The 22,145-nt window shown below is 40.7% G+C and overlaps 1 protein-coding gene across 7 annotated transcripts in view; it reads left to right on the top strand.

Moving 5' to 3' along the window:
* The window catches only part of OXR1 (oxidation resistance 1), a 290,279-nt gene that overhangs the window by 112,588 nt on the left and 155,546 nt on the right, over nt 1–22,145 (top strand). Inside the window, exon 1 of one of the 7 annotated variants that reach the window (XM_037379598.1) lies at nt 6,357–6,652. The exons of 3 other annotated variants lie outside the window; for them this stretch is intronic. In XM_037379598.1, coding sequence (XP_037235495.1) covers nt 6,567–6,652 — 86 coding nt within the window. In that variant the 5' untranslated portion in view covers nt 6,357–6,566. Of the gene's footprint in view, nt 1–6,356; nt 6,653–22,145 lie in introns of those variants that run through there. 3 more of the 7 variants (XM_037379594.1, XM_037379596.1, XM_037379604.1) reach the window with 3 other exon arrangements.

Here is a 22,145-nt window from a genome sequence, read left to right as displayed (position 1 = left end):
GATGGTTCCTGTTCCTGTGTCCCCCATACTCCTGGCCTGACTGTCTTTCAATGTCAGTGTCACACATGAAGGATGTGGCGGACATGGCTTCCCACTCTGTGTCCAGTTACTTCTTTGTTTTCTTTCCACCATTGTTATAAAGTGCTTAAATAAGACACTACACGTCTTGGAAAACATTAGAAAGCCCAAGCCCCACTTAGTAATTGAGAAATGGACTATGTGAACCCAACTGGTAGCAGAGCAGAGGTGAAACAGATCAGATAAAACAGTATTTAGTGGACACCTATTTTATTGCTCTGGATTTATCCTTCTGGACAAGGCTGACTTTACCAAATGCATGGCTGTGAAATTAGCACAGAACATTAACAAGAAGGAAAACTACAACCTGGAGGCAAGGATAAATCCCCAGCTGCATTAGGAGAGTGAGCACAATGTATTTTGTAATTTAAAACATTTAATGAGAAATTAATTCGTTCTTATTCCGTGTGCTCCCTGAGATACGAAGCTCCCCAAAGCTCAGGATGTGATGCAGGCAGTATGTTTTCCGAAGCCACATCTGCTTCATGGTCACCAGAATGTGCTGCAGGACTGCTTGCTGCCTGGCTGCTGTCAGTACCTACAAAGCTTTTTATAGCCAGCTGTAGACTTGTGATGGTGAGTAGCTTGTTGGTGTGAGACAGTCTGCTGGTTGTAGACAGAGAAATATGCAAACTGATCTGCATGTCTGTGTTTTGCATAGACTGAAGAAATGTCTCAGCAAACAAAACAAAGTACAAACATCCAGCTCTGTGAAGAAAGGCTGCAGTAAAGTTCTTTTCCACAGGAGCTGTGACTAAGAGTTGCCTGAGTGTCCAGAAGGAGTGGGGAGGAAGGAAGCATCTTGTGATCCAGCAAGATACAAAGGTTGAATTGAGTCAAGATGGGAGGAGTGCTTGACCTTGCTTCACCTCCTGGCTTATCTGTAGGGTTTTTTTCCATTATCTCTATTCATTGAGGTTGTCTGTGCCACTTATCTGTGGCATCAGCAGTGATATGGCACAGGAGATGGCCCACAAAGCAGCATGGTCCCTATCCCATACTCTGTGTAAACACAGTCTGTAGAGGAATTATAGAGGAATGAAGGCAGGTTAACATTGAGAATATACAGCCCTGGGCTGGCTTCAGGGGCGGTGGGCTGGCTGATGTAGATAATGTGCAGCTGTGGCTGGTTCCTGCTAAGTAGTTAAATAGCTCTGAGGGGTATAGAAGAGGAGTACCTGATGAAGAGAGACCTGGAAGAAGCAGAGGGAGGAGAGAGAGTGCCCTGGATGTAGGAGAGACAAAGAGAGGCCCCAGGAAAAGAAGGGGGCCTAGATGAGGAGTGCCTGGCTGGAAGAGGAGCCCAAAGGAGGAAGACTTCAGATGCAGCAGAGGCAAGAAGCAGGGTGGACTGGCCTGAAGAGGATTAAGAAACAGCACAGACAGTAGATGGACTTTCAAAACCTTGTGGGGGATTGGTGGCTGTGCCGGGGCAAAGTGTGGGAACTACTTATTGAAGTTAACCTGGTATGGGATGGTAAAAAAAGCCTTGTTGTAGTCAGCTAGTTTTGATAGTGCTAGGACAACAGTCTTCAAGAGAAATGTCTGCAAAATCCACGTAGCATTCATGCCAGTGATGTTGGAGGAAGTCTTACTGTCCTGTCTGTTGAGTGTCTCCCACATCATGTTGTCACCACGGACGTGTGTTGACACCACACACGCTTGTATGTTAAAAACCTGGCTGAGCAGAGGTCGTCCTGGCTAGGCTCTGCTTATTCACAAGTCTTAGGAGAAATGGCTGAGTGAGCTGGGGTTGTTTGGCTGGAGAAAAGGAGGCTGAGGGGAGACCTTATTGCTCCCTACAGCTACCTGAAAGGAGGTTGTAGCAAGGTGGGTGTCAGCCTCTTCTCCCAAGTAACAGGCAATAGTGAAAGGGTTAGAGCTCCAAAACCAAGGGAGATTTTGTAAATACTTTAGGTATTTAGTTGAACAAAAGAGGATCCAGATGGTTGTAAGATAAGGAGTGGGAGTAAGTTAAGGGGACACCTGGATAATCTCATGGTAGACAGCTCAATCTTGAGAAGGGATGCACAGACCACAGAGATGAAAGTTACAACAGAATGGCCTTGAAGGATAGGGTCTACTGATCCCAGAACTGAGTTTGTGCAGAAGTAAATGTCAATCAGCGGGCATAGTGAAGAAGACTACAAGCCTTCATCTGAAGACCCCGAAGACCACCACGAAAGATGACTGTGCATGTGGACCAGATATTTGCATATGTTAATGAGTTCCAGGAAATCTTGTGTATATGTGAATGAGTTCTCAGAAATTTTACGACTACGTATAACTTCATGATATATAGTCTCTAAAAGTTTGCCAGACTGGGGGGTGTGCTTATGGTAGAACTATCCCTGGTGCTACCCCAGCGCTGCAATAAAGAATACCTTACCTAGTAACAGTCTGCTGTTATTGAGTGTTATTATATCGGACTCCTTATCCAGCCACACCTAGCCTCCAACTTCGGTGAGGTTAGAAAGCAAGGGGGTCGGGATGCTGCTGTTCTTAGTATCAATAGGACAAGACGAAATGGCCTTCGGTTGTGCCAGGGGAGGTTTAGATTACATATTAAGAAAAAGGTTTTTTCACCAAAGGGTGGCCAAATATTGGAACTGGCTGCCTAGGGAAGTGGTTGAGTCACCATCCCTGGGAGTATCTAGAAGGTGTGTAGATGTGGCACTTAGGGACATGGTTTAGTGGTGGACTTGGCAGTGTTAGGTTTACAGTTGGCCTTGATGGTCAGCAAGGTCCTTTCCAACCTAAATGATTCTATGATCTGCAGCTGTGCATGAGCTTGCTGCTCAGATCTGTTCCTGCTGCACTTCTGAAGCTCGCACAGAGCTCTCAGCTGTGCATGAGTTTTGTTGAACCTGTGTAGTCTGGATATCAGACAGGAACAGGCTCAAGCAAAGGTTTTGCCTGTATTGCATTTAGGCCTAAATCTGACTTGGATCTCAGCTTTGAAGTGTAAGGTTGGGATATTTCTTTCTTGCCTTATGGCAAAGATGATAAAAAAACTTTAGTGATGACAAGGCTCTCTAAAAGGCAGATTAGTTGTGATTTTTATAAAATCTGATGCATGTTGTACTGAGAAAATACTAAGGAACAGGTACGTGTGTGTTAGTTGTATGTGTAACAGGCAAGATGCATGTCATTGGACTTCTTGTGTGGGAAGAAAAAAATACCTGTCCTAATTTATAAAAAACCTAAAGTAAGCATGGATGGAGGACCTGACAGCTGACCTCATTAGAGAGAGGCTGACTATAATGAAATGTCTTCCAGCAAATTAACTAGTTTGTTGAAACTAAAAGAGCCTCATCTTATGGCTGGGTGTTAAGGAGAAATACTTCTCTGCAATATTACTTGAAGCACAGTTCTGGAAAATAGAGATACAAGCAAAGAATTTAATAACAGTATCAATATTATGTTCATACATCTGCTACAGATAAGGTATGAGTCGGTATCAATAGAAATGCAAATTATTAGTTAAAGGTGTTATTTAAATGTAAAATACTGCTAGCCCTGGTTTATATTCTCATTTTTAGATTAGATTTTTATCTTGGATTAGATTTTGTCAGCTCTGCAGATTGTCCACATTTCTGCTAGTAGAAACAGGTTGCAATTAATTGCTCCTCTTCTATTACAAGTGCAAAAACCTTCCCCCAATTTTCTTTTGTTTTTGTCTTTCTAGCATTGCTGTTTCAGTCAGCCATCATCTGATTTAAGCTCATTTTAGTATATACAAATCTTTTATTTTTGACAGTTCCCAACAGCAGAGAGATTGCTGCCCATTTATTAAAATGGACACATGATTTGAAATGCCTTGATTTCAGATGTCAGTAGATTTGTGGAATAAACAGTTCCATTTTAAAAGCATGTTAGGTTGAGAGATTTTTGGGTAGAAGACTTGCTGTCAGATTCTAGGTTTGCAACATTATTGAACATGTGGCTTTGATCTTCTTTTAAAGATTAAATCTTGAAAATAACAAACCAAGTAGTGCATTAATAGTGTTAGACTAGTGTATTTTATTAAAGCAGAACAAGAAGTGTGGTAAACCAGCATAATCCACTAGTCTACAGGGATGACTTCATAAGGTGATCAAGGGAAAATTTATGGCCAATATTTCAAGTCAGGCTTCATGAAGGAAAAGATTTATCAAACATGCCAGTAATATAATTATCTCTTGCTCAAACACAATGACAGAAGATTGTAAAATTTTAGGATATTAACACCACTCGTCTTGCTGTAGTAATGAAATACTTTAACTTAAGAAGAAAAAAAACAACCAAAAATCTAAATCCCTTGATTATGCTATGCAACAAGCAGAATCTCCCATCACAGGTATTTCTTTTTTAAGAGGTAGGAATACCAGTTATCATGCAGCTCTGTAGTATACTGTCTCAAATTCAGAGCAAAACAAAATGATTTCTGTGTGCAATTTTCCATGATGGTGAATTAGAGAAAATTCTTAACCCTGTCTCTGAATCCTAAATAAAATCAGCATTGTGGGAGTGTGTGCCTCTGCCATCTCCACCACTGGTATGGTGTTCAGGAAGGCTAATCAGTCTTGCAAATTTTTATTTTGGTCATGGGGCAGACGATTCAAGTGGAAGCTAAAGGAGATGGCCAGCTCGTTGTATGGTGGGCACTATGTAATGACCAGCTATCAACTACCAGCTGCGTTGGTCAGGAAGTGTCCCTTTTAGAAAAATATTCGTTATGAATTAAAGTAGTTCAAAATTTTGCTGTCCCCCCAACTGAAAGATACGGTGTTTGTGATCTTCCTTTCAGTGGAAAGGAAGACAAATTCATGTAACACAGACTATGAGAGCTCTGTGGTGAATTAGCACATCTCAGCAGCAGAGAAAAAAAACTCCTTTAAATAGCTGGTGCTGCTTGAAAGGTGAATATTTAACTACATCTTCATGTGTGACATAGATTGCTATGCAGAGAACATGCTCTTTAGACCTTTTATAAATCTGAGCAAATCCGTGCATTCTTGGGTGCTTTGGAGTAGAGAGGACTAGAATCTGGTTTGCAGTTGTTCATTCTCCAAGGTTGTTTAGTCCTATTTAAACCAGTGGGCATACCGAGTTCAGCGCCCCAAATTCTAACTCATATATAGTGTATCCCTGTAGAAGATTTGCTCAAATTAATGTAGCTTAAATATGCATATGACCCAGCTTTTAAACTAATTACAGAGAAAATAAGTTGAAATACATAATCAGATCTTTGCATGAAGTACTGTAAGAAAGCTTTGCAAAAATTCCCCTGAGAAGAAAAAGTCAGGAAAGGTTTTATGTAGTGCTTTCCAGTCCCTTTAATCTTAAGGAAAAGTTATTTTTCTTATAATGACAAAACTGTGCAAATTGTAACTAATTATGGTATGATTAGTTTGTCTTCATTCGGCTTTTATGGAGGGTTGGCGGGAGGAGGTTTATCTTGGGGTGTGCTGTGCATTTGCTTTGCTTTGCCTCCTTTTCTAGGGGATAGGAAAAGAAGGTTTAGAGTAAGCCTCAGCGAGACTATCCAGTGAGTAGAAAGAATGATCGCTTCCACATAGCATAAAAAATTATTTATCTCTTTGTTTTATCTCCTGCGGGTTGTTGGGACTGTGCCGAGTGCAGACCAGCAGAGACCAGGAGTGGCTGGTAGTGGATGGTATGATGCAACTTTCTTCTTCTGCTCTTGGTACCCAAGCAAGTTAAGTAGAGGAACCAAAGACATTAATGAATGTATCACTGTGCATGGTAGATAAATTGTGCTCCTCTAATTATGCTGAGGGGACTAAGAAACAACCTTCCTCTGGGTAATTTGGGCATAATTTTGTCAATCCCATAGTCCTGTCAGCCATAGTTGTGTCTTTGCTCTAAAATGGCAGTGCTTGAGGTGCCATTTTTGCAAGTGTAATGTCAAGACAAACCAGATCAGGTTTTCTATTTGTTTGAACAGTCCACGTTTCTTTATAAAACTATCTGCTTTATATTTAAAAGGTCTTTGTTAGCAAGTGGTGTACATTGATAAAATGATGAAGGGAAAAGCCAAGTCACTTTGATTTTAATGCTCAACTAGCTGCTCTCAGAAGTTAATACATTAGCTATCACTTCCCTGCACCTTCAAAGAACAGTATTTAAACCTTCCTGACATTTTTTCCTAACATCTTCCTTAACTGCAGGTAATTTATAAACCTCTAAACAAGTATGAGTCATCCTGCTTTTAAACTCAGTGACTCTTCTGCACTGAACAAATAGCGCTAGCCAGGAAAGGAAGTTTCTCTTCAAAGAGAAGCTGAAAATGTTTTTAGATTTATGCTGTCATCCTCTACCTCAGCAAAGCCAAGCTTGCGTATGTATGCGCCTTGGATGCATTTTATGTTCTCTGGTGTTTTAAGCACATCTATGTGTGAACTGATTGTTGTAACAAAGATGCCACGTATCTGGAATAAGTAGGGCTGGGCTCATTACTTGATAAAGCCCTTAGGAAGGAGCTGATGGCCTTGCTGCATTCCCAGCTGGAACTTGTGGTAGAGCTGACCTCCCGGCAGAGGAAAGGTAAGAAGGAGGATTTATCTTGGAGGTAAGTCCTTAAACCTTCCTGTCACTGATGGAAAAAAGTTGGAATTTTGCAGATCTACCTGGTCCTGGCTGGCATAATGTATCACTGAGCTTTCTGGACACATATGTTTGTCACTGTGCAAGTTTTATAGCAGTCCTGGTTTCAGCTGGGATAGAGTTAATTTTCCTCTCAGTAGCTGGTGCAGTGCTGTGTTTTGGATGTGGTGTGAGAGCAATGTTGATAGCACACTGATGGTTTCAGTTGTTGTTCCCTCATGTTTATACTAAGTCAGGGACCTTTCAGTTCCTCAGTCCTTGCCAGCAAGAGGGCTGGGGGTGCACAAAAAATTGGGAGGGGACACAGCCAGGCCAGCTGACCTGAACTAGCCAAAGAGGTATTCCATACCATGGGATGCCATGCTCGGTATATGAACTAGGGAGAGTGGGGTGGGTTGGCCGGGGCCTGTGGATCGTTGCTCGGGAGCTAGCTGGGCATCGGTTAGTGGGTGGTGAGCAATTGTATTGTGCATCACTTGTTTTCTTTTCTCTCTTCCCTTTGGATTTCATTTCTCCCCCCTTCTCCCTCACTTTCATTAGGACTGTTATTAATGTGGGGTTTTTTTAAAGTTTTATTTCGGTTATTAAATTGTTCTTCTCCCAACCCCTGAGTTTTACATTCCTTTCTGATTCTCCTCCCCATCCCTCTGGGTGAGGGGCAGTGAGCGAGCGGCTGCGTGGGGATTGGTTACCGACTGGGGTTAAACCAAGGCAACAGCCTTGTTTGTGTGTCTGCGGTTGAGGTTGGTCAGCACTGTTGTGCTGTCATGGTGTTATTCTCCTATCCAGAACAAGCAGTGATGCCACTTGTTCTTGAAGTTGTAACTCTGCGTGTAAGGCATATATTTATATCAGCAGCTCTTTAGTTTTGAAGTCACTGACAGTAGATGATGAAAGAAACTCCAGGAGCCTACTGCTGAATGTGGTGAGAAATTGGGATCAGATCATTGTTCTTAAACATACTTCTCAGTCCAGCTGTGCTGCAGGATTTTATAAGTATGTTTGGTACCGTGTTATTAGCCGAGCCAGGCAGAGGAGGAGCCACTGATGCTGAGCAACAAAGAACTAAGAACATGCTGTAATGTACGTTGTAGCCTGCCAGCATATCCCCAGTATGTCTCTGATCAGAACTTAAACCTCTGTTAGTTTGAAAGTCCTTGAAAGGCCTTGCCTGAGTTGTCCAGTTGGATGTGCAATGCCAAGTGGTGGTGGATCCGTGTCTATCTCCTCTCCTGCAGCTGGCCTGAGGCACTCTGGCCTTTGGGAAACTGTGTAGAAAACCGTGCACTGTTGAAGCACACTATGGGTGTAGGGATTTACTGGGCCCAAGAGCATCCTGGATTGGTATCTGAAGTGTGTTAAAGATTTATGTTCTGCAATAGAGTGTTATCAGCATCTACTTCAGGTTTGAGATTGTTAGATACAGGTGTGTGTGGGAAAGATAAGCAGCAGGTATGTTATTAAGACTGGTTCTATGGGAGAAACTATTTGCAAGTTTGTAAGAATGAAAATCACTTGACCACTGAAATTCTCTGGAGTTTGCTTTATTGCTAAAGTAGCTCTAGTTCTGAACTCTTCTGTTGCCATTTTCAAACAATACTTTGGCATGTTTTAACATTTGCTTTCATGCCTTTGGTAACTCATTTCAAGTACTGTCAAACAGAATACAGCTTCGCTGTATCACATTATTGGATGATTAGGTTATTGCAGGAAAAGTTTCCCACAATCATTCTTTGTTTCACTTGCAATAAATATCAGGAAGAGTTTAAAAATCAGTGCGTTTTGCCATCCTTTGATCTTCTCCAAAACACCGTGAAGTGCTGTATACAAATGCTGTGTGCAGCAGTAACTCATACGGGCTTTGAACTCCGCAAGAAGCCAGTAAAATAAGCTGCCTGAAAGACCTACCCCAGGGAGCCTGGAGGTCTGTGGCCACTTCAGCCCGTTTGAGTACACCATGATGTGCCGAGACTTGCATAACAGAAGCTTTGTTGGACTTTTCCCTCCCCTTCTAGGTGAGCATAGTAATTGGAAGCTGGAAGATAAAATTGGAATAGGGAGGCGCAAAAGAAGACCTGACTGGGAAAACTTTTTTTTTTTTTTAGAACCCGTTTCTCAAAACTTTACAATTATCCTAAACAGATCCTGAGAAACAGGTGACCAAAACCATAAACTACATGTGTCCAGATATATTCTTCTGCTATTAACTATGTATTAAACAAAATAACTATAAAGATAAAGCTAAGAAATAGCACTATGTAGGAAGGTTTTAATGATGGAATAACAAATGGTGTAACATCTCTCTTTTTGAACAAATTTTATCAGTAGAAATCTAAACTGGAAAAACTTTTAGAAACCGTATCTTCAGGGAAAAAATACTGATCTTTCTCCTGTTAAATGTCAATATAATAAGCGATTCTATATTAATCAATGCTTTCTGAGAAATCCACTACTCCAGTCGTGAGCAGTTGGTTGCAGATAAATAACTTCTTTTTTGTGCACATATTCTCGAGTCCATTGGATGCTGAATTTTGTGACTATTTTTAAAGGATGTGACACTGCCAGTGCAAACTTTCCACCACTGCCTTTCTTTAAATACTGAAGATCCAGTTCTGCTCTTTTTGAAAAGAGTGGATGTGTAGCCACTGACAGTAAGTTGTGGAGAATAATGTTGTGCCAAGCTGCAGCTTTGGGGATGTCTTGCATCAGTGCTTAATTTGAGAAATCTTAGGAAATGCATTTTAATCTTTTCCCATTTAATTATTTTTATTACATCTTGTAAGATCTTTCTTTTGCACTGCTTTTGCTAAGTTAAATATTTCACATTGTTGACAGTGCAGCATGTATATTAAAACTACACTCCATTCTTCCTACTTAAAATTACAACAGCCTTATTCCAAATGTTTAAAACCATTAGTCTGTTTCTTACACTTGGCAGTTGTATAGTGACCATGCCAAAGTTTTGGTAGAGGGGGGCTTTGGCTCTGTGACAAGGGGCCAGGAGCTGCCCTGTGTTCAGCACAGCAGGTCCCAGCCAGTTCCACAGCGAACCCACTGCAGGACACAGCTGAGCCCATGAGCCAACAGCAAAACCTGTTTGAGAAAGGGCAAAAATAACGAGAGAAGGAATACAGAGGAACCAGAGGGAAGAACAAGGCCAGAGGAGAAGGAGGTGCTCCACAGCAAAGGGGCTGTGGCCCAGAGATGAGCGCGTGCTGGAGCAGGTGCACCGCCAAAGGGCCTGTGGCCCATGGAGGATCTGTGCTGGAGCAGAAGCCTAAAACAAGAAGGAAGGAGCGGTGGAAGAGAATAGGAAGCAGAGCATGGCTGAGACAAACCGCTATGCTCCGACCCTTCCTGCACCACCTGTCACCTTACCTAAGGGGCTGAGTATGACCTGTGGTGATAATCAGGGGAGTGGAGACCAGGAAGGGGGAAGGAGAGGCGTCTGGAATAAGTTGAGGCTGGGAAGAGAGAGAGAGATGTGTTTGTTTGGGTTTTTTTCCTGAGTGTATAATTATTTGTCATTTTTGCTGATTTCCCAGTATGTTAATCATTACTTAAATAGTTAAGCTAAATGACAATAAATTAAGTGTCCCCAAATTGAAGCTGTTTTGCCTGCAGCAGTACTTGGTAAAGGATTTCCCTGTCTTTATTTCTACTGGCAAGTTTTCTCATTTTCATTCTTCCTCTTTTCTATCATGTCCTGTTGGGGACAGAGGGAGCAAGCAGCTGGTTGGGTGCTTGGCTCCAGCTGGGATCAACCTCCACAGCAATCTGTATCTCTGCAGTTCTTCACACGTGCTTTCCCAGTATTTGTTACTGACTGCCTTTAAAAAGAGTCAATTATCAGTGGATTTTTCCACATCAATCTTCCTTGCACCTTCTAGAAACTCTGTAATACCTGAAATTAATATGTGTTTCCTTGCTAAGTATTTTTTACTGTTTCCAAGTATTTTAAACGTAATAAAAATAATTTACTGATGCAACATACCAGCATGTGTTGGTGCCTCACTATACCTTTGACACCCAAAATACTTTTTTTCCAGTGATGCTCCATTTGAAATCGACTTGTCCCCTTTTGCTCTTAGTAAAAGAAAATGTGGTACTGACTGGAAAAGGAAATACCTAACATGAACGTCACAGAATTAAAAAGTTTGTGTTGAAATTTATATGATTTTTTAAAATATAAAATCTATCTTGACAAGGAATGGGCGTGGAAATGGGCATTTTTCTGTTGAAAAGCAAAACTGTGATGATTATTTTTACAGTGGTAAGATTCTGACATCAAGCTACTTCTTCTTGTGGAGTTAATTTGTCACCTTCAATTGCCAATGGTGTCTGTGCAGGTAGCCCTTTTTTCTGATGCAGAATTTATTTAAAGTTTGGGTCTAATTTTGACCGTCGCTCACAGTTAGACCTGTCAAGGGTATGTGAATTGTGACAAGAAGTCTAATGGGATTTCGAAGGAGGGAAGTTATTTCAGCAATGATGAATTTTCCTGTGTCAAATGCATTAAGCTGAGGGTGTCATCTGCCTCTCTTGCTCATCCCAGCAGCTTCTTGTTCAGCCCTAGCCCTAAAGGATCCAGGATGAAGGTAGCAGAAAAAACTTAGGAATTACACAAAACAGGAAATAATTTTTCAGATTAAATAGTGCTGTAGTGTGCAATATTGCCACCGTGGGATTACACAGTGAATGCTGTATTCCCAGGAACGAAGTAACAAGAAAACCAAAATACTACACTTATTTTCATCTCAGAGTAGCCATATGTTTCAAGTTACTCTTAAACTGGTATGATGGCTTCTGGATGAGCCAAGATGTGTTGTGGAGAATATAAAATGCTGTACGTGCCAAAGCTGCTAAGTCTTGAAATGCAGAGCTACCAGAATAAGCCTATTTGTTGCATGTTTTTATTGGGAGGAGGTAAAACCTACTTTAATTTGACTTTAACTCTCAAGATATGAAGTCTGGAGAGTTAATAGAAGCTGATTAAAATGAAGGTTCTTTATTGTTTGTTTTTTCTATCCGGTATCTCTAAAAAGTAGCCAGAAGACAAAAAGTTTGTTCAGTTCTAAGAATATGCCCCATCCTGTGTTGCCTTTATGGTACATCTCTGGAATGGAGTCTTGCTTTGTGTCCCTGTTTGCGAATGGAAAGCCATATTGTGTTTTAAAGCAGTCCATTGCTTACTTCATATTAGGTGCAGAAAAGTCTAAATATGCATATCTAATTGATATTTATAGCCTTTTCAGTGTTCAGAGTTCTCAGAGTCCCTCGAGAGATGGAAGGAAGCTATAGAACAATTTCCACTGAAATAAAAATTACTGTGGCTTTTTCTAAAACGGGATGTTTTCTCCAAGGCTAATCACTTTACTGCAGTACTTACTGTGGTTTTCATTAGAATTGATGAAAATAATACATATAGCAAAAGAAAATCTGGCACTGTGGTCGTAGTTAAAGAAAACAGGAAGTATTTGTTATTAACTTGTAAAAATAAGAAGTTCAGGTTTTCCCAATAATTTCTGACTGTCACGAGACTCTTAATGCCTGGTTTCTGTTAGCTGTATAGCTCTTGTGAGTTTCTACTCCAGTGACAAACTGTCGGATGAATACAGTCTTTTTCATTGACTCATCTCTTATATGTGACAACCACCAGATTTTGGGGTTGTGGAAGAAAATTTGAAAATAATTAATTTGTCTTGCCCTAACTGTAAAAGAACAAAAATCCAGAGGAGTTATCTTTAGGAGGGAATGGGTAAAGGCAAAAAATACTGTATTTGTTAGAAAGGGAGGAACACAGTATCTTGACTTCTTACTCTACCATAAGTAATCATCCTATAAAAAATGAAGAACTGAAAAAGTTGTGTTCAGTGCACAATTAGGATTATAATTTTATTAATATAGCTACGTATTTTTCCCACGTTCTGAACATAAGATAAGCCATACAGTCCTGATCCGCTGAAATGGAGAGAAACAGATAAACTGGCTTTGAATTGTCATACATTCAGTAGAGATTATTCTGGAATGCTTTTAAATGCACTTTTAAGCTTGGTTGTTTATGGAAAGGAGGCAAGACTTTTCTGAGAGGGAATTTCACATTGCACCTTCTAAGTACTGGACCTCAGGTAGGGTTTGGAGGGTCTGTTGGGGATTAAGGAGACTTTAGGAAGAATATGAGCAGAAGTCTTCCAGTTCTATCAAAAAACATTCCAACGAGCTGTAGCTTGGACAATGGGATGTAACCATTGCTTTGCCTTTTTTCTGAGAATGTTATGTATTAGTTGAATCAGTATCTGTTTTTAAGGCCTTGTGTGAATTAATTATAACTGTTCAGTTATTTTCCGTAATGGTTTTTGCTTTTTCCTACATTTAAATGTGTTCTCTCTTTTGTTCTGCTCTGTTTGCCACAGTAATGTATAGCTTTATATTTTTGTTTAAGCTACAAAAGGAAGAGAAAGAATATTAAGCAATTCTTTTAAAACATAACTTTTTTTTTTCGTTAGCAATGAAGAACCTATATGTAAGACTACCTGCCTCTGTTTTTCATTGTTATGTATTTCTCAAGAAGGGAGTTCGTAAGACTTGATGGATTTAGATATGGTCACTTGTTATTACTGTAAGCAGTCACACTGAAGTCCATCCTGTGTAACTCTGTGCTGAGTTGCCCTAGGTTCCTTTTATAGTCCTTGGGAGAGAAAGAATAATCTCCAGGGAGTGATTCAGCTCTTCTAAGATCTGAATTGCAATCCGGAGATGTCTCTGTTCTTCATAAATGTGAGGTCTGTGGGATGACATTTCCATTTTCAGTTAGGCAGGATGAATCCAGACCTTTTTGTGTAATACAGATGTCTCTCTTAAGTAATTTGAACTTAGAAGATACATTTCTTTTGGGCATCAGAAGAAATGATGCCTCTCAAGGGTTCATGGAAGGTGCACGCTGTTAGTGGAGACAGCCCTGGATGCTACTGGTTGAGCAGCAGGTAAAGGAGCATGTATTGTACCATCTCGTTACCAACCTACATTATGGGTCTTGTCCCATTCAGTAGTGAAGGAAGAACAGTTATGCTGTGATGCGTTGAAGACCATGATGGGCTATGGCGTATTTCTTATATGTATGATCACCTGCAGGTCAGAAGGGTAAAGCAGCCTACAGTAGTGTAATTAAGCCAATTAGACTGTAGACCAAGATCTTCCTTGCTGTTCTGTTAGGTTTCCTTTAATCTTTTCCAACAGAGTTGTTTCTGTGGAAAGCCACTGCTCCCTCCACTGCTGAATATAGCTGACATTTTAAGCTACTGCTTGGGTGCTACTCTAACAAGCTGCCAGGTCCAGTTCTGATTTGTCTTACTTGTTCATTTGGCATGGAGTAAATTGGGAGGCAAGCTGTCAATACGTGCCACGGGGAGGAAGGCTTTGCTATTGTAATGCAGCAGAATGAGGAGAAAAATGTCTTCATCTGGATGTATTATAAACTGTTGCCCTTTCTTTTATCTGAACCTTCTCCAGATTTTTCTTTAAGAAATGTTCCTGTTCTGACATTAATGATACCCTGTTTCTGTGGGAAAGTGAATTCCTGCAAGGTTCTTCCAGATTGTTGGATAGAAGAGACATGTGACAAGTGCTGTAACGTCAGTCTGAGCCCTCCGTGCAGCCCACCGCTGCAGGCAGAATTCATCCATGTCCACGTGATGTTCTCTGGCTGCTGATTATGCAACATTATAATGACAGGACATAAAAATGTTCCTGCAGAGAGAACAGAGGTTTACAAAAAATTTCATCAGTTCAGAGTTTTTTCTAAAGCATCCCTAAAATAGCATTAGTACATTGTAAAACTAAAGTTCTTGCAAACTTTTTTTCATAGTCTGGTGAAAAATGAAAATGGAAAGAGAAATATTGTGATAAAATAAATGAGACACAAAAATGGGAAGAACAAAGAAAAAAGATATAAAGAAGTAAGATGTAGGACATATAGGAATAAGAAAGACAGAGGCTAAAGAAAGTGATACTGCATAGGAGCCAAAACGCATTATTCTTTTGAGGGCCAGTACAACAGTTGTGATCACTTAAAATTGTAGAAAAAATCAAGAGGAACTTTAAAACGAAGAAGCAAGGAAAAAAAAAATGAGTGGAAAACCCCATGGAAAATGTGAGATAAAAAGGATAAATTTCACATAACTTTACATTCAAGTGCATATAGCTTCTGACCATGCTTACAGGGGGTATAGAAGTCATATATTCCCATGTTGTAAAGGCATAGTATTAACTGTTTTGAGAATTGACAGTATGTGTCATATAATATTCTTCACCAAAGGTGTATCTTCTGTCAACTAACTGACCTGCAAGAGTGTGCAGGAGGGCAGAGTGGATCAATTAGCCTAAAGAAAATCCAAAGTTTGCCCATTGCAGACAGATGTGTCCTTGCTATGCAAATGTTAGATTTAAATTTAGAACTGTTAGAGTTCTTCCAAAAAGCATGCCTAGCTAGCGCAGAACACAGTATACCTGGTGGTGCCGCAGAATGAATGGCCACATCACCCTCCACATATTACAGAGTGGTGAATAAATAAATAACTCCCAGTTGTTCAGAGCTTTCCTCAGCTAGTATTTCATTTTATCCCTCTGTTTACAAAGGCAGGTATTTTATTACTTGCCCTGCTTTTCTTCACTATGGAAGATTTATGAGCAGTAGATACATGGAGTTATAAACAGTTCTTTAAGCAAGATTCAATGAGAGGCTGACAAAATATTTATTTTAGTTTTACAAAGTTAAACATTAACATTCCTACCTATGGCCAAGCTTTATTACTCTGGCATAGCCCTACCTGTATCTACTGTACTCTACTGTACAGTACCAGGAACCTGCTGTCTGGATTCTCATTCTCCTCAGTAGGCAATACAGTGAATAGATGTTAAACCAGTTGCAGTAGGGCTCAGGTAGGGCTTCAGATCTTGAAGTTGATAAATTTGCCTCCAGTTATGTATAAGTTCTTGTATTCCTGGCAGAGTGGAGTAGTGAGGTTCCGATGGACATTTCTGTGTGCCTGTAGAGTCCAGCCTTGGTCAGAACATATTAAGGCACCAGTGGAAATGTGCCACAGTCTCTGCTCGCACCTGCTGTTTTTTCATGTGCTTACAGAAATGCAAGTCTGGGTTCCAGCCTCACGAGTATAGTCCTGGATCAGGAAAATGGTTCCGCTTCTTTTTACACTGGTAGAAACATTTGACCTTAATGTATGTTAGGTTAAACCAGATTGTGTCCTGAATGGAGGGAAAGTGGTCTTTGTGTCATCATCCCTTACTTGCACCAAGGAACCCCTAATGAGTTCGCGAGCATGCTTACACTTTTTTTGCCACATCAGGACCTTAGTTTCTGGATTTTCCTAGCACCTTTCTGCATTTGCTACAAGTCATGGTTTCTTAAACAGCTTAAGATGGGAGATGGCTGCTATAATTTAGGACTTACTCTTTTGCAGTCATCTTCAGAAAAAGAAATAAAAAGTTGGCATTAAAAGTAGTGGTGCTTTTTTTTACATTTTTCCTCTGCAGTAAGGGTTTGGAAAATGTTTCAACTGAGGTACATGACTTGAGGTATATTTAAACCTTAACCACTGCAAGCTGGGCTTTGTTAATCTAGAATCCTTGTTCTGCAAGGCACAGGAGGATGCATAAGTACTGAACATGTGAGGAGAGCAGCTATATACTTAATAGATGTATGTTGACCATCAGAGGTAGAAGGATGTGTATACTTCAGTGGTATCCCTGTCCACTCAAAGGAATGAACGGTCAGATATACTGGCAGGAGGAGCTGTATGATATTTACTCTCTTCCTAGAGGCTTTTGAGGTTGCAGTGTTAGTAGGGTGTCACTCCTGCCTTTCCTCTGGAGCAGTGGTAGAAGCTCCAGAGATTGCATAGTGCCTGAATCCTCCTCCATGCTCCCATGCATATTGTCCTTTTGGCTGATTCCTACTTGTCCTTTCTGAGGTGGGTGTTCTGGGGAGCTGGAAGCAGGGATACAGGTAACAGTTCCTCTGGCACATGCAGATACCGCTTCTAGTTAACAAAGAAGTGAGTTGTGATGAAGCAACTGGAGGTGGATGCCAGCTCCATTTCTGTTAATTAGAGAAGACCACACATTCCATGGCCAGGAGTCCTTATTTAATGTTACAGATTTATGGCAATGAATATTCATCGGTCATATCAGCCATTAGGCTTCAGACAGAGAGAGACCATAAGTATTTATGGTAATCGCTGTGGGTGTCCCTGTTCAGAACTGCTCAGTGTCCCAGTTAGCTGCCTTCACCTTGCTTGGCTGGTGGCTTCTGTTTTGTCCTTAGTTTTCTCCCATTGTATTTGATGGTGGTTATGATTGTGGAAGATGAATGGCACTGGCAGATGCAATGAGTGTACAGTACGGGAAGGTTTTTGCACAGAACGCTCCTGTGCTCTGCCTGGTTTCATTTCTGATTTTCAGGAGCCCTGCTGCATTAGCCCAGAAGCCTGCCCAGCATGCTGCACCATGCAGATGGTGGTGTGAAAAACTGCCTGGTAAAGATGGGGGTGAAGTCACTCTATGAACATCACACTATGAACAAACCGAACTTAAATCCCAGAGTTTGGAGGTTAATACTGTATTAAACATCTTGGATGCTGAAATTAGATGCCTCGTTCAATGCAAAAATTTGATGTTAAATATTACTTAGCTTTGCTTCTGAGCACTGACTAGCTCTAATTTCAATAGGTGTTTCTGGCTGTTCAGTGCCTTTGAACATCGGGATGTTCCTCTAAATAGGAATATGTTTTTTTCACTGTGCACAGTGCAATTGATGGTCTGAAATAACAATTCCATTTTATTGCTTGGCATCCTGATAGGTTGTTGCAAAAACTGTTGCTAAAACAAAATTAATTGGAGTGGCCATGCTACAAATATCACAGCACATCTCTTTTTCTCTTATTTGCTTCTTAACTTTTAAAATGCTATCTAATTTCCTAGCACACAAGTTCCTGGAGCTGGAACACCTGGAACTGAGCACAATGAGCTCTGCATGTTTCAGAGAAAGGTGTTCCACCCACTTCGTGGGTGGTAGGGGAGTAGGGAGATGTGAAGGATTAGTGCAGGCATGGGGAAGTGAGCCTGTAGGTTTTCAGCTGGGAGGATTCTGACCAGTGATGCAAAAAATTCCCTAGGGGAAAGCTGAGTTTAAGCACTTCCTAAATTACTGGAGAGAGGTGATTGCTATATCAGTTTGCTGGTGTGTCTGCAATCATCAGTAAATTTTACTGAGAATGGAAATTCTTCTGCTCCACATTTCTAGACATTAATTTCAGCCTGGATGCATCCTTTCAGTTATGACCAGGTAGTTTAATGTCCATACCTTCCTGTACCATTTACATTATGAGGCAACAAGAGAAATTGCAATGAGACATTTTTTCTAGAGAGGACACCAATCAGTTTAGTATTGGGTTTGCAGGCAGTGCTGTACATATAGCTTCTTAGAAAACACCAAGCTGAAAATATTATAGCATGAGTGGTCTGATTATTTTTTTAAAACTATTTTTTATTGGGGTACTTTTATTGTAAAGTCCTTTGTGTAATGCCAAGAAGGATGTTAGCAACCAGCTTACTTTAGGAAATGAGCCTTTCTAATGATGCACTTCTGTTCCATAAATTGCAAGATGGAGAAATTTGATCTGATAGATTTTGAGGTGGAAGTGAAGAAAAGCAACAGACAGGGCCTCTATTAGTTTTAAGACTGTTCATGTATTCTCCTTGAAAGGACAGGAAGAAAGAAACCATTAGAGAAGAGCAAAGCTGCATTAATAATCTTTTATAATAGCATAGATGTTAACACCATGAGCTGCAAAACATGTTCTGGTTTGTTTTGAAGGTGAACTTAATGATCAGTGCTGTTTTAGTAAAGGAAAATGGTGAAACCTGAGGTCATCAGTGATATCAGTTCCTAAATTTACATTCCACCTTTTAAAACTCTGTTGAAATACAATATATGTTCCTTAGATGCCATTTCTAGAAGGAAAATTTAGACTAGGAGTCAGACTGTTCCCAGCTGAAACCTTTATTTCAAAATGCAGGTAAGAGGCCAAAATGATTAAAATCATTGCTGAATTTTACTGTTATGACCTTTGGAACATTAATTTTATTACAGGAGCTGGGAATCAAATAGAAACATAAATGCCCTATTATTTTTTTAAAAAAAGCTTTGTTTTAAAAGACAGTTGTCAAAGGATGGATCACTCTTACATTACGTTAAACATAACAAGTTTAGGTGTTGTCAATGATACATCATTTTATGGGGTAAATAACCAAATTAGTTCATGCTTTTATATTCCCTCTTCCTTTCAAATGACAGCTAAATGGGAATAAATTGCCTATCTGTTTCCAAATGTCACTCTTAGCCACCTGCTTTCTGAACTTCAGAGATGCTCACCAACAGCCCTGGTATTGCTTTGCTTTCCTGTGCTATTTATTGTTAATGTCAATGCAAGAAGTTGTTTATTTCTCAAACTGCTTTTCTTCTGGGAAATCAGGGATGTATGCCTCCTTTCAAAATTGACCTTCAGTGTTTCAAACCTACCTATGATCAGAAAAAGAGACATATTGCTGTTCCCCAGATTCCAACAGGATTAAACCCCTCTTGTTCTCTAAAACTGCAGTGTGATTCATGGGGTTTATAAGGCAGTAATCTCTTGCAAGATTTCTTTCAAACTGCAGTTTCACAAGCCTGTTATCCCTGATAAGTTTTGTGGTTCACTATCATCTCACATCTCATGTGTCAAGCTGGCTCTGAGAGCTAGCTAACACACTCAACAACTGCTGATGAAAATGAAGAACTTGAAAAATAAAATGTGACTTGTAGAAAAGCTGGAGAATTCCTATTTATGTGATTGCCCTGGATGAGTCACTGAAGTAGAAACAAGGTGGCTTGTGGTGAGGGAAGGCAGCTGACTCCAAGAGTTGTCATTCCAGACTATCTCATGTGTCTTGCTTGGTAGGAGGGACAGAAGATGGGATGAGAGGTAGGGAAAAACAGTTACTTAAGGTGTTCCTCCTTCACAGAGTATCTAGGGGTAAAAGCAAACAAAACCAAACCCTGGATGTAGTTCCTTGACAAGCTTAATAGCTTTGATGAAGGGAGCTGGCTATGGCAGTGGCAACATGACCTCTTTGACAGTCTCGGTTCACAGGGTAGGGGAAGGTTAAGAGACTTGTGCCTGGAGAAGGAAATGTTCAGCCTTCTCTTTTATTAATTTCAGAGTTGAATTGATTCCCGTTCCTAAAACACAGTTTTATAGCAAGCAGGCATTTTAGATGATAGCACCTATTAGACACTCTCCTGATTTTGTCAGTTTTAAGGGCACCGATAACTGTGGAGTGACAAGAGATAGTCCCGTTACGAGAGATAGGCACTGACCTGAGAGGTGGCTGATGTCAGTGCCATGGCAAGTGGTCGCTGAGAAAGTCACTTAGAAAACAGATTGCTTTTGCCGAGGGTTCCTGGTATTAGAGTGGCTCTGCGGAGAAATTGTTTTTGAAAGCTGCTGTCATTCCTTAATGCAGGCCTTGTTTTGCTGAGTACAAGGTTATGTTATAACAGCTTTTCCTTTCAGTATATGGGATCTGAAAGTACTCACAATTTTTTAATGGAGTGGGCTTTTCGCTTTGACAGGTGACAGCCTCCTGACTGACAAAGGTGCTTCTAAGTTTATGCTTTGGCATTAAAGCTTTTTCATTTTCTTATAAGCAGGCTAATGGGTAAAAGAATTCCAGTTGGCTTATAAAGACACATGGATATTTTTACATTAACGGGCGTGTGTGTGTGTGTACCTTTTGTGTTAAAGCCATTTGTGGGGCAAGAAAAAAAACCCCAAAACAACAACAAAAACCACAAATAGGCAATGATCGTGTAAGATGCTACATGCATTCAGGTGTCTGTGTTGACCTCTTTGGGGATGCGGAGAGCCCAGGGTTATGGCTGTGGTCGGACGCTTGCAGGACTGATACTCTATTGGGCATTGGTCCATCATCAAGCACAGAGATCTTGGGGCTGTCTTGTTGGCTTCACCCTCAGAAAATCTGGGGAGGGAAGTGGGAGGAATGAGAAGGCATTGCCTTATTAATTGTGTCTTTTGTGTTCTGTTGCTGTAAAATGATTGTTCACTTTTGGGATTTCCCTGTATAATTGTGTCTTTCAAAATAGCAGTGCAAGGTCTGTCCCATACAGACTTGTTTTTCTCTATCCTAATTTTTCAGGTAGCCTGAATAACGTGGTCATACACCAGAAACTAGAGCGTACACAGACATCAATAATCTCTTACTTTTCGTGTGTGGGTATAACGCCTCAGTCTCCAGAAAGATTTAATCTGTTTGTTGGGTCCTGCATTGCCCTCCATGCTGATGGCACCCTGTCTCTCTTTTGTTGCTCCAGCAGAACAGAGTGGATGCAGGTTGGGGTACTTCAATATGGACTATCAAGGGTGCAACCAGGAAAACCCTCCTAGAGGAAAAAGAAGCCCTATAAATCTTGAGAGGAACTAAATGTATGCATGTCCTGCAGTTCATTCCCTCCTTAGAGAAGGAAGAAAAAAGGGAGGGGGGGGAGAAAGAGGAGAGGAGAGGAACTGAGGGCGCAAAAGACATGGGACTCCCAGAATGGACCTTCAGGGTGGGAGCGAAGTCTGCAGGAGCAAGAGGTAGAGAAGTTGAAATGACAAGGCAAGGACATCCCAGCTCTGTTGGGCACATCTTTCGTGATAGAGTCCTGCCCTCTTGAGCAAAGGCCTCTGTTAAGGGGTGACAGTTTCAAACTGCTGCTAGGATGAAGGCCCAAGAAACAAAGAGGAAGTGATTTCTTACCAGGGTGTTATGTGCAGCCAGTTTAAATTGATTTTGTATTATTTGTATTCCTGATTGAAATGCACAGGCTGCTACATCTGCAGTAGTTCTGACATTCCCGCTCTTGGAAGCTTTCCAAAATCTGATTGCTTGTATTATTTCTCCATCTATCTTTTCTCCTTAAAAAAAAATATATATAAAAAATCCCTCCCGCAGAGAAGAGTCTATGTAAATCTAATATTGAAGTGGCTTAGCTCAGTTCTGTGAATTTTCTTATCTAAGTTTTTCTTATGTGCTCCTTTAGTCCTGTAATCACAGAGGAAGTGGACCAATATGAATGCAGAAGTATTAGGGAGAAACAAGGAGATTAAGATAGGAGGGCTTTTCAGAGTAGTGCTGTCTGCTTGATGGGAAGAGGAGGAGGAATCAGAAGGCAGCTGAGCATGGGAAGCAGGAGACTTGCTGTGGTTTTACTCTGTCGGCCAGATGAAGGGCAGCGCTTACTGTCTGCCAAGCTTAATTTCAAATCCTGAATTGTGGGTGGTTTGTATTGAAAATAGGGAGATGAGAAGAGCTATAGTGAGTTCATATTGTCTTTGTTTTGA

Source organism: Falco rusticolus, chromosome 3, assembly GCF_015220075.1.
Source record: "Falco rusticolus isolate bFalRus1 chromosome 3, bFalRus1.pri, whole genome shotgun sequence".
Classification (NCBI taxonomy): Eukaryota; Metazoa; Chordata; class Aves; order Falconiformes; family Falconidae; genus Falco; species Falco rusticolus.
This window is presented reverse-complemented; position numbering and strand designations above follow the sequence as displayed.